General features: G+C 46.7%; 1 protein-coding gene across 2 annotated transcripts in view; it reads left to right on the top strand.

The window, feature by feature from the left end:
• The first annotated feature begins 605 nt into the window (after positions 1–605).
• ogfod1 (2-oxoglutarate and iron-dependent oxygenase domain containing 1) overlaps positions 606–13,018 on the top strand; it is a 37,810-nt gene continuing 25,397 nt past the window's right edge. The window contains exons 1-5 of one of the 2 annotated variants that reach the window (XM_038807036.1): positions 607–852; positions 6,088–6,236; positions 7,404–7,450; positions 10,490–10,590; positions 12,201–12,317. In XM_038807036.1, the coding sequence (XP_038662964.1) occupies positions 699–852; positions 6,088–6,236; positions 7,404–7,450; positions 10,490–10,590; positions 12,201–12,317 (568 nt within the window). In that variant the 5' untranslated portion in view covers positions 607–698. Of the gene's footprint in view, positions 853–6,087; positions 6,237–7,403; positions 7,451–10,489; positions 10,591–12,200; positions 12,318–13,018 lie in introns of both variants that reach the window. The other variant, XM_038807037.1, reaches the window with a different exon arrangement.

The following is a 13,018-nucleotide window of genomic DNA, read 5'->3' on the forward strand; positions in this document are numbered from 1 at the left end:
GTTGAGGCCGTACTCATGTGTGCGGAACTTTGCTATCAGTTTCTGCTCCGTCTGGACCTGTAAAGACTTAATTACCTGCACAGACTCGCATTGAAAGTATCATCTTGCATCATTGACTTTTCCTTTATATGTCTTTCTGTAATTCACTGAAGGAGCTGTGCTCCAAGAGTGATTTGAAAGAAACCTGTTGGACTTTAACCTGGTGTTGTAAAACTTCTTCCTGTGCCCACCCCAGTCCAATGCTGGCATCTCCACATCATGTGTGGAGTTTGCTCTTTCTCGGTGTGTCCGCGTAGGTTTCCTCAGGTGCTCTGGTTTCCTCCCAGAGTCCAAAGATGTGCAGGTTATGTGGATTGGACATGCTAAATTGCCCATCAGTGTCCAAAATGGTGTGGTCACTTGGATAGGGTGGGGGAAGGGTCTGAGGAAGGGTGCTTTTTCAGAGGGTCGGTGCAGACTGGATAGACCAAATGGCCTCCTTCTGCACAGTAGGGATTCTCTGCTATGATTCCGCCCATTCACTGTTTTCTTTCCCTCCGGATGCTGCCGGACCTGCTGAGTTTTCCCGGCTGTTAGGTGGCGCTGTTGCGGGAGGCGATGATTCCGTTGGTGGGCAGGCTGTTGCCGGGAGACGTAGTCCCTGGTGAGGCAGCAGCTGGCGGTGACACTGGATTTGAAGCAGTTGCTCCCGGGTCGCGATGAGCTCCAAGAGGTTACGGAGTGATCCGGAGAGTCGGGTTGGTGGGAAGAGACAGCTAAAGCATCAGGAGCTTGCGGAACTCAACCCGCTGCTGCTGGAAGTGAAGGAGCGAGTGAGCGAAGCCTGGAGCCGGGGGCTCGAGTACTCACATGGTGAGGGCCAGTCAGAGATATGGGGCTGGGAGAAGCTCTCAGAAGATTGGGAAGCGGCCAGTCCGATAATCCAAGGCCGGAGAAATTATTCCAGTGCCAGTTGAGATCAGTGGGAATGCACTGAGTTCAGTGGCCACTAAACTGTCAGCATTAGCAAATTATACACCTCTGAAATTAATGGCAATTTTTGAAGTCCGTATGTGTGCAGTTAGAGGTGGAAACTCAGTGATTCCATGCTGCCCCATGGATGTGTTTTCGACTGTAATCAATTAGAAATCACTGAATTGACAGATTGGCAGTTTTAAGTGATTCATCTTGCTGTAAAAATCTTTTAAAAAGTTACTATGTCTTGTTGAATGATGTGTAACTGGGTTTTTAAAAATATAGTTTATTCAATCAAATTCATAAAAACAAACCGGGGTTAAATTGCCCCTTAATTGGAAAAATGAATTGGGTACTCTAAATTTATTAAAAATAAAATAAAAAACAAACCGAAGCAGAGGCAAAATGACATATGATAAATAACCAACACCCACTCCACACATCACCCCTCCTCCCGTCCTGTCTTCCCCATTTTAACCCCCTTACCACCCTTGCACCCCCTCCCTCCTCCCCTTTTGCTGACTCCTCAATCCTCCTCAAAGAAGCCAATGAACGGCTTCCACCTCCGAGCGAATGCATCGACTGACCCACTCAGGATGAACTTGAATTCCGGCCATCAGGGAGGCAAAGGCCAAAATATCAGCCTCTCTCACATCCTGGACTCCCGGGTCTTCCGACACCCGAATATCACAACCACTGGACTCGGACCACCTTTACCCCCGCACCTCGGACATTACTCCACAAGCCCCAATCAGAACCCCTTTATCTTTGGACATGCCCAGCACATGTGGACGTGATTCACGGGCCTCCCTGCACACTGCCCACAACTATCTTCTACCCCCTACTCATCCGCGCTACCGTTATATGTTTCTTATGAAATACTTTAAACTGAATGAGGCTTAGCCTTGTACACGGCGAGGCCGCATTCACCCTCCGCCTCCACCACCCCACCCAGCTCCTCCTCCCACTTCTGCTTTATATACCCCACCGGGGCCCCCTCCCAATCCATCAACATTTATAGACTTCAGATACCTTCCATTCCCCTATCTCCTCCTTCGACAGCACCTTTTCTTACAACCCTAAGGGTGGAAATCCAGGAAAAGGGCAGCTCATACTCTAGGTCCTCCAATTTCCTGAAACTGCCTCTACAAACAGATCACCAAATCGCTCAATCCATGCCTTCCGCCACCCCTGAAACCTCAGTTCCAGCCCTCCACCAGTGCAAACCTGTGATTATAACAAATCGGTGCCGACACCGAGGCGCCCTCCACTCCCACATGCTGCCTCCATTGCCCCCACACCCTCAAGGCTGACACTACCTCTGGGCCCATGGAGCACCTGGCTGACGAGAATGGCAGAGGCACTGTTACCAGTGCCCTTAAGATCATTCCCCTACAACCGCCCTTATGCTGACCCCTCTCCCACTGCCCATTTCCTAACCATGGCCATGTTCACTGCCCAGTAGTTGTTCACAAACCCAGAGATCAGCGTGTTAACCGTTTTAAAGAACAACTTCGCGATAAAGATCGGCAGGTTCTGAAATATGAACAGGGACCTTGGCAGCACAGTCATCTTTACTGTCTGCACCCGACCCGCCAGCGACAGTGGCAGCACATCCTACTTCTTGAATTCTCCCTTCATCTGCTCCACCAGCCGAGTCAAATTTAGCTTGTGCAGCTGCACCCAATCCCGCGTCACTTGGATGCCCCGGTGTCTAACCCCACCCCCACTATCTTGAACGGCAACTCCCATAAACTCCTCTCCTGCCCTCTAGCCTCAATCAGGAACACCTTGCCCTTTCCCATGCTCAACCTCTTTCCCAAGAATCAGCCATAGTCCTCCAAAATCCCCACAATTACCCCAATACCACCCAATGTGTTTGAGATATATAACAGCATGTCGTCCGTGTGCAACAAAACCATGTAATCAACACACCACCTCTCTTTCCAATCCCTCAACCCTCTAAGCATTATTGACAATGGCTCTATAGCCAAGGCAAAGAGCAACAGGGGGAGCAGGCACCCCTCCCTTCTCCCGCAATGCAGCGCAAAATATCCCTAACTCACCTGGTTCATCCACACCCTTGTGACCGGTGCCTTGTACAGCAGCCGGACCAAGTCAGCAAACCTCTGTCAAACCCGAACCACCCCAGCATCTCCCACAAATATTCCCACTCCACCTGGTCGGAAGCCTTCTCTGCGTCCATTGCCGCCACCACATCCACCTTTTGTCCCTCCGGAGGCATCATCATAGAATCTACAGTGCAGAAGGAGGCCATTCGGCCCATCGAGTCTGCACCGGCCCTTTAATTACCACCTCACTTAAGACCACACCCGTAACTCAGTAACGCCACCTAACCTTTTTTGGATACGAAAGGCAATTTAGCATGGCCAATCCACCTAACCTGCACATCTTTGGACTGTGAGAGAAAACCGAGCACTCGGAGGAAACCCGTGCAGACTCCACACAGACAGTGACACAAGCCGGGAATCGAACCTGGGACCCTGGAGGTGTGAAGCAACTATGCTAACCACTGTGCTACCGTGCTGCTCTGTAATCATAATTACATTAAGCAGCCTCCTCACATTCACTGACAACCGTCTCCCTTTCACAAAACCCATTTGTCGTTGCCTACCATCCCTGAGATGCAGTCCTCCATTTGTGAAGCCAACACCTTCGCCAGCAACTTGACGACCACATTCAACAGCAATATTGGACATACGATCTACACTGTTCCGGACCCTTGTCCTTTTTCAATATCAAAGGTATGCCTGCGATAGTGTAGGGGGGAGGACCCCCCCCCCCCCCCCCCCCCCCCCCCCCCCCTCCTTAGCCTCATTAGCAGTGGCCCCAGGTCCCCCCAACCTTTTTATAAAAATACACCAGGAAGGGCCCGGGCCTTCTCTGCTTGCATCACCCCCATACTCTGCATCACCTCCCTCAAACCGATAGGGGTTCCATTAACTCCTTCTGGGACCAACACCACCCTTTCCGTCTTGTCCTTTACTCTGCCAGTCTCCCACACCGCCTCCTGCTTCCTCAGCTGGTGGGCCAGCATGCTACTGGCCTTCTCACCATACTCCTATACTGCCCCTCTGACCCTCCGCAGCTGCCTCTCTGCCTTCACCGTGGACACTACCTGAACTCCATCTGGAGCCTCTGCCTCTCCTTCAAAATCGCCGCCTCAGGGCTCTGTTTACCTTCTATCCATCTTCAGAATCTCTTCCACCAGCCTTGCCATCTCTGTCTGTTCCGCCTTCTCCCTATGCGCCCGAATTAAAATAAATTCCCCCCGAATCATCGCCTTGAGTGCCTTCCACAGCATGGCAGCCTTGAACTCCCCCATGTCATTCAGTTCTACATACCCCCCAGATGGCAGCCCTCACCTGATCGCATACCTCCTCATCCGCCAACAACCCCACATCCAGCCTCCACTGCCCCCCACCCCCCACTCCACTCGCAAATCTCTCTCATGCAGCACGTGGTCAGACACCACGATCGCCGAGCATCCGAGTTGACCACCCGCCAACAACACCCTGTTCAGCATGAAAAAGTCAATCCCGGAGTACACCCGGTGCACCTGGGAAAAATGTGAGAATTCCTTCACTCTCTGCGTCCCAAACGCCACGGGTCTAACCGCCCCCCCCCCCCCCCCCCCCCCCCCCCCCCCCCCCGGACACACACACGCTCTATAAACCTTTACAGCTCCTTCTCACTGCCAATAGATTCCCCGATCTCGGGCTCAACCCCCCCCCCCACCCCTGGAACCCGCCTCATGAAATCTACATAATTCCAACTTGGGGCATAAACGTTTACCAGGACCATCGTCATCCCCTCCAACCTCCCACTCACATCACAAACCTCCAACCCCCCCCCCCCCCAAACCACCCCAGGATATGCCACAATGCTCCCCACCTCAAAAACCCGCTTATTCACCAGCACAGCCACCCCCCCTCGCCTTCATGTCCAGTGCCGAGTGGAACATCTGCCCTCTCCATCCTTTCCTCAACCTTGTCTGATTCCTGCAAAAAAGCCACGTCCACCTTCAGACTCTTCAGCAAATACACATGACCGTTTGACCAGCCCATTCACCTCCCTCACTTACACATGGCCAGCCCACCCTCCTGTCCACCCCCCCCCCCCCCCCCCCCATAAAGCAGAAAAGATGCACTCACCATTGATATTTCCCCCACGGAGGGACCTGCCCTCCAAACACCCTGCCATCAAAACCAAAAGAATATTTCAAGGGGAAATGTTTCCCGTGAGCAAAGAAACCTCCTCACAAACCCTCCCAAAGTGCAATGTCCTCCTTCTCCTGTCAGTCCAGTGTCCTTCATGAACTCCATTGCCTCCTCTGGGGTGCCAAAATAATATTCATGCTTCTAAAAAGCCACCCAGAGGCGGGCCCAAACCTCATCCCCTGCTTGAAGAGGGCAGCCTTAACCCGATTAAATCCGGCCTTCTTCTTTGTCAGTTCTGCACCCAGGTCATGTTACACCTGCAGCTTATTCCCTTCCCAGGGACATTACCTCGTCTGCCTCGCACACCGAAGATTCTTCTCTTTATACAGAAAGCCGTGCAACTGCACCACTATCGCCCTTGGTGGCTCACCCGCTTGCGGCATCCGCATCAGCACCATGTGCGCTCGGTTGAGCTCCAGGAGCTAGTCGAAGGCCCCCTCCCCATCAACTGCTCCAACATTTCGGCCACACATGTGCCACCTCTGCACCTTCAATGCTTTCGGGCATCCCCACAACCCTCAAATTGTGCCTTCTGAAGCGGTTTGCATGTCCTCCACCTTCTCCTTCAGCCTCTTCTGGGTCTCCTGCATCACCCCACCTTGGCCACCAATGAGGCCAACTGCTCCTTATGCTCACCCACCACCTCCTCCACTTTCTGGATTGCCCGACCCTGGGACTCGAGCCTCTGCTCCACTCTCTCAATACCTGCTTTGGCTGTAATAAGTGTAACAATGTACAGATAATTCTTGTTTGTAGTTTTTAGGAACCTGACAATTCAACTTCCTTTTACTTTCACAAATGTGGTGTGGAAAGCAAAATATTTCATGCCTGTAATTTGTTGTAGCAAAAGTGTTCCAAGATATTAACAGTCCCTTTCCTCCTCCCTTTACAGAGAAGGGTTTGCTGGTGGACATTCAGCCGTTTACACACTGTGTGATATCAAATTTTATCCAGAGTCAAACATTCCTGGAAGGGCTTCAGAATGAACTTCTGCAGCTGAACTTTCACGAAAAATCAAATGATCTGTACAAATTCAAGCAGGTGAGAAACTGATCGTGCAAAGGAAAGGTTTGAGTGGGGAGAGATAACAAAGTGGCAGGCTTTTTTGCTGGTTGAACATCAACAAAATTGGTGGTTCCATTGTAGACTGTTTTGAATGAAAGGACCTCATATCATGTTGCAACTGTTAATTATAATCTTTATTAGTGTCACAAGTAGGCATTCAGTAACACTGCAATGAAGGTAATGTGAAAAGCCCCTTGTCACCACACTCCTGTGCCTGTTCGGGTACACAGAGGGAGAATTCAGAATGCCCAGTTCACGTAACAGCACATCTTTTGGGACTTGTGGGAGGAAACCGGAGCGCCCGGAGGAAATTCACGTGGACACGAGGAGAACGTGCAGACTCCTCACAGACAGTGACCCAAGCCAGGAATCAGACCTGGGTCCCTGTTGCTGTGAAGCAACAGTGCTAACCACTGTGCTACCGTGATACCTTTCAGTGATGTAGACTGAGGGGATTTCTGTGCAGTGGATAGACCAGATATCCTGAAGAAATGGAGGGCAAGAGAATCACTGCAGCAGAGAGGAATGGATACACTGGAGTGAAATGCATTTATGTAACGCCTTTTCACAACCCCAGAAAATCCTGAAGCATTTCTTTTCACAGTAACTTCATTTGAAGCCTACTTGTGATAATAAGTAATTTTCATTTCACCGTCACTAAAGCAATGTTGTGTAAGGTGATTCTTGTGAGCGAACATATTGGAACGCCATCGGATGAGTGGTCCGGTGTGAATGAGCCGTTCCAGAATGATGTAGGATGAGCAAATTCATTGTTCAGTTTATCCACTTACAATCACAGTTATCAATTATAGTCTCTTAGGACAGGAATAAGTTGTGGGCATTTTTTACTGTCTGAGTATTTACTGATATATTCAACAGAGACTGGGTGCAAAATAAAAACAACAACTTCCATGTTGTGATGCATGAAATGCCAGTCAAAAAGGTTTATGTGATTATGAATGTAAATATTTGCACTGAGCTGACAGAGTGAAGTTCTAGATATGAATATTCAAAAGTAATTGAGTTTCTGGATATCGGTATTCAAATAGAGCTCATGAGGGTAATGTTCTAGATGTACATTTCTAGGCAGAACTAATATGCTGAGGTTCTAGATATAAATGTATTTTTTTTCTCTCTTGACAGTCTGATGATCTGCGGAAGAAAAAAGGATATCATATATCATCATTGAGGTGAATTACTTGAACCCATCTCCTCTGAACCTGTTCCGGGCATAATTGGAACTGGATTATTAGACTGAAATATGTTAATGTTTTCTGTATGTTTCCCTTATTGCAACACTAATTTTCAGTTGAGTGGTTTCCTGTGAGCTTTGTGTATATTGTGTGAGCTAGTGAACAGGTGAATTTAACATCTCTGAGATCAAGCTGTTGCACAATTTGGTGAAATGTAGTAGAAGTAAGCGAGTTGGAAATACTGGCAAAAAAGAAACTATTTTGAGTAAAACTTTTAAGAAGCAAATTGAGCAGACTCAATGGACCATAGTACTGTACTGCATTGGTCTGTGAGTGTGTGATTATTCTGTGAACACCACCAAGCCATCTAGCTGTGCAGGAGCATATTTATTCTTGTTTTTATTAAGTTTGTGACTTCTGCGGGCTGGCATTGACTTCTAGTGCAAACTCCAGGAATCGCACGTAAATATTTTGTTGCAGCTTTTTTAAAGAAAAGGTTTTCTCCTTTTGTTTGCTCTTATGTACTAGTACTTCCTGTGCCTCAGACTGATTAATTCAGTTCTTCTCCATCATGGTTTGTTTAACTCTTGCCCTTATTGCTGTTTTTAAAAAGTTTTTTCATTGGATGTGTGTTTGGCTGGCCATTTATTGCCAATAATTTATTGCCCATGCCAGAATTACCCTTGAACTGACTGGCTTGCTAACCCAGAGGATATTTATGAGTTTACACATTCCTGTGGACCCAGAGCCACATGTAGGCCAGACCAGTTAATGAAGGCAGATTTTATTCTGCTAATGGGCATTTGTGAACAATTTGCACCAATCAATGGTCACCAACTCACTTTCTATTCCAGATTTATTTATTGAATTTAAATTCCATCAGCTGGTGTGGTGAAATTTGAAGTCATGTCCTCAAAGCATTAGCCTGGTGTCATGTGAGAGTACCTTTAAGAAATGGGTGTTTTTTATAGAATAGCTGTAGTGGGTGTACCTTTAAGAAATGGGTGTTTATTACTGCAGTGATGTCAGAGTGTGGGTGGAGCTAGGCTGTCTCTCAGCTTTTACTTTTGCTTTGGGCTTGCAGCTGCAGGGTGTGTTTATTTTTAGTTTTGGAGACGCTGCAATCACAGCAAGATGTGTATGAATCTCTGAAAGCTTATGCATGTCCATTTGGTGATTTCAATGTGGTAACTGTTCTCAGTAGTGAAGTTAAACCTGATGTATTTCTGTACAAAGGGTTCTTTTTGTCTTATAGATGTTGCAAGGAAAGATTAAGAGTTACTAATAGCGTACTGTATTCTTTGGGGGATTTATTGGTGTTGATAGTTGTTAAGATGTTTACTGTGGTTTATAAAGTGCTAACTGGACTCATAAATGAACATTGTTTTAATTTAAAAGTACTTTAAGTCTCTCTTCACTACACCTGTAAGGTAAGCCCATTTACTCCCCATAACCACAATCTATTAAAAGTTGTGGGTCAGGTGAACTCCATGATACACTTTGGGGTTCTCTAAACCCTGGCCCATAACACTGGGTCTCTAGATTATTAGTCCAGTGACATTACCACTTTGCCACTGTTCTCTCTACTGTTAGTGATTGTGATCCTGGTTTAGTCCCATAAACTTTACTGTGATCTACGCTCACAGACCCTGAATCATATATATTTTTTAAACAGTCACCTAATGTTTCTCACCACCATGTTGTATTGTTCCTTCCAATGCTTTCAATTAGCAAACTGTCCACAATATAAGGTAGTACAAGAGAAAATCCTTTCACTTAGTCTATGAACATAACCAGTGTTTTAATGACTATAAAATTTGCATCTCGCTGCCATTGCCTGGCACGTTACAAGAACATAAGAAAGTATTCATAAATGACTTTCCCCCAGCTCATTCTCTGACACATTGGACAAAATTGTGGTGGTACCGTGCATGAAGATTTGAAGGTGGGACCGGGAGGAAACTTGGAAATTAGGACACAAGACGACAGGCCAACATGTTCCGGTGGAGGCGGGTGAACATAGGCAGCATCTACCCACCTGGTAGTGTTTCCAAGGATGCCTCTATTTTGGGATATCCTCATATTCTCCTTTCTGCCTGAGCATCATTCACCTTTCCCAATGGCTGTCCAAAGCTAAAGGCTCTCTGATTGGGCCTGTAGCCTCAGGATCCTGCTTGCCTGTAGGGACTCGCAGACAATGTGTGGAATCCGTCGAAGCAGGATGCATGAAACAACAGGTAGAAAGCGATGAACAAGGTTTTTCAGTAATACAGTTGAATTCTCCACTCCCCAAAGGGTCTTCCTCCCTGACCTACACCCAGGTCAGGGTTTTTATACCAGTGAGGGCTCCCCTTGTTAAGGGGCAGCCCTGTCACCGTTACCGGGGAAGTTCATATTCTGTGGCGGTCACATGGAATCAGATCATCCTTATTCCTTGACCTCCATGCAGGTTATAACACAATGAGAATGATGTCTCCTGGTAGATCGCTCTGGAACCCCCCCCTTCGGCCACTGGGGCAGCAAGCCTGTGAGCAAAGATGGTTACTCACTCCCTCGGCTCCCCACAGAAGCCCTTCCGCCAGGTTAACGGTTTTCTAAAGGAGTACTAATCAGCACCAGCGTGAACACTTGCTGGGGAGGGTGCTGAATGACAGGAGGCCGTTGGATATGGGGTCGATCCCATTAATTGTATGGAAATGGGGCTTAAGTGGTGATAATTGGTTTCTCGCCACACAATGGTGAGATCCCTATTTTGCCCACGGGAGCGGGCCAGTTGTATTGCAGAGTGTTTGGTGCCTGGCGTGGATCTTGTTTTTGGCCTCTCCCGCTTTTCGCCGGTCTTGTTCCACTTGAGTGAGAGCGCAGCGAGGGCGGAGAATCACGCCCTTTAATTCTAGATGCTATCTACAGTTTTCCTGTAGAATGTTTCACTATTACCCCCACCCCCCCTCCCCAGCCTCTTAAACATTTGTGGAATTCGTGATTTAATTTTGGTTTAACCAAGATTCACTTATTCAGTTGTTTTTCTCTCTCTAGGAAGGTTCTCTTTGAAGATTTCCGTACATGGTTGTCAGATATTCTTGGTGTAAAACTGGAGAGCACGGTGGATTTGTCCTGTGCTAAATATGAATACACAGGTATAAAACATTAAATAAATTATATTTAGGCATTGGATATATTGCACGCATACCACTTTATTGGGGTACTGTATGCGATATACTGGTGTTATTGCACATGTGGTATCACATTGGCACTTGTTTTACACTGGAGCGATTACCTTTGTGACATTTCACAAGCATTGTAGTCGCCAGAGGTGGCAATATTACATAAAATCATACTTGCAATGGGAATACTGTACATCTAGGGGGGCGATTCTCCAAGCCCCGCGCTTGGGCCAGAGAATCGCCGCAACTGCGATGGCGCCAGCGTGTTTGGCGCGTCGCCGGCCGCCGATTCTCTGGCCCGAATGGGCAGAGCGGCTGCGCCGATACAACAGAATCCCGCCGGCGCCATTCACCCCTGGTCGGCGGGAACTCTGCGAGAACGGCGGCCTGGGGAGGAGGGCTCTAATGGGATCTGGCGCCGTGAAAGGTGGCTGGAGTGGCGTTAACCGCTCCAGCACCGTGCTGGGCCCCTATGGGGGCCAGAATCTGTCGTACCTGTTCACGATGGCGCGAACACTTGGGCTCCATATTGGAAATCGCCCCCCCCGGTGTATGAAGACTTTGGTATACACTAGAGATAATAGATGAGTCGTATGCAAAGCCCTGAAAATATTGCAGACAATGAATTAATTTGTCTCAGTGGTAAGGATGGTCTTTAATATTGCAATATTTTGCTCGTTTCAAATTTATTTTGAATGCCATGTTTAATGTACTGGATGTGTATAAAGAAAAGCACAGTCTTACCTTTCGCAATTTTAACCTGTTCCTGATGGCCATAAAGAACTGAATTTCAGAAGACTGAAAGAACTTTCAAGAGGATTGATTTATACAGCACCCCATCATGTCCCTCACAAATGGCACGACGTGATTTGCACATAATAAAGTGTAGTGATTATCCATATATGTAAATACAATACCAATTTTAAATATGTCAGTGAGGTGAATGACTAATTAGTTTGTTTTTGGTGTTGGTTGAGTGGAGATAGCTGAACAGGGCATTGTGGGTACTCCCTGTTTTGTTGTCCGCTAAATCCAGAATAGGACCTCCATTTGAGGTTTTGTCAGATAAATATACTTTTAGCAATGCAGCATCATTGCAAAGCTACACTTGAATGTCAACATGAATTATGTTAAGAGTGAGACTTGTTCTTATAATGTATATCTGAGGTAAAAGTGCTGCCAGGTAAAGTGAGCTTATGCTGATTTGGGTGAGGAAACCTGTGCTTCTTCAGGGAAATCATATGAAGGCTGATCAAGAAGTATTCTTCCACAGGTGCTGACATTTGTGCAATGTTCTGAACAAAAAGTCCTTTCTCACATGAGATGGGATATGCAGTATTAACAGAGTTTTTGATCATCGGCCATCACAGCTGAAAATGCTGTTGCATGTCCACTCTGCTGGCAGCATGGGCTATTGAATTGGATGCAAGGCCAATTTGGCAACGATTGCTAGGACCAGCTAACCATCAGCAAAGCCCCAGAAGAATACATTTTTAAAAAATCCATAAATACATCAGTCAAAATTGCTAAACTGAAACTGAAATACTAAAGCTGTGCTAAAACCTAAACCAATGATATTGCAGATGTGTTGCTCTGTCACGATGATGAGTTAGAAGGGCGGAGAATAGCATTCATCCTGTATCTCGTTCCTGAATGGGGAGCCGGTGATGGTGGCACTTTGGACCTTTATGATTCAGATGGTGAGTAGGATTAGCCACATATAACTGCATATTCCAGCTTTAGCCCTGACTTGGTGCCTCCACCCTGGGATGCGTTGATCTGATACTCAGCATAGTTGTGGGCATTAGCTTTGTATTGAATTTGAAGCTCCAATTCTTGTCAATTAACATTATGAATATCCTGATACACTACTGGATACTGGACATACCCATTTGTTATGGGCCAGGATTTAAAAAATCCGAAGTGTATTATGGAGTTCACCTGACCTATAACTTTTTGTTGAAACTGACTAGGATGAGTACAAGAGCCTTCACTTGAGGTGTGATTCAGTTGTCTGCCTAGATATTTCAATCAAAATAAGCTTTACTCTAAGAACTTAGTTAACATTTATATATAAACAAACAGCAAGAATTTTTATCAATTACTAACATAACGATACCCCACAGCTGCAGTAACCCTTTTACTGTTCCAATTCAAAAACAAAATCGCATAAACAAAAAAAAACCTTTTCAAGGGCGTGGCCCTGCACTCTACATTCTCACTTGAAAAAGACTGACTTTCCCTGAGAGTCTGACCCCGACTCACCAGCGGGTTTAAGCCCTTTCTGAAAGCAGACTATATTTTTTGAGTGACTAAAGCAGGTTGGTATAATCAATGTTTTTTTTTGTTCCTGGAATAACTCTTTGAAATGAAAATAGAAAGACGGGAACAAAACACTTCT

Source organism: Scyliorhinus canicula, chromosome 9, assembly GCF_902713615.1.
Source record: "Scyliorhinus canicula chromosome 9, sScyCan1.1, whole genome shotgun sequence".
NCBI lineage: Eukaryota > Metazoa > Chordata > Chondrichthyes > Carcharhiniformes > Scyliorhinidae > Scyliorhinus > Scyliorhinus canicula.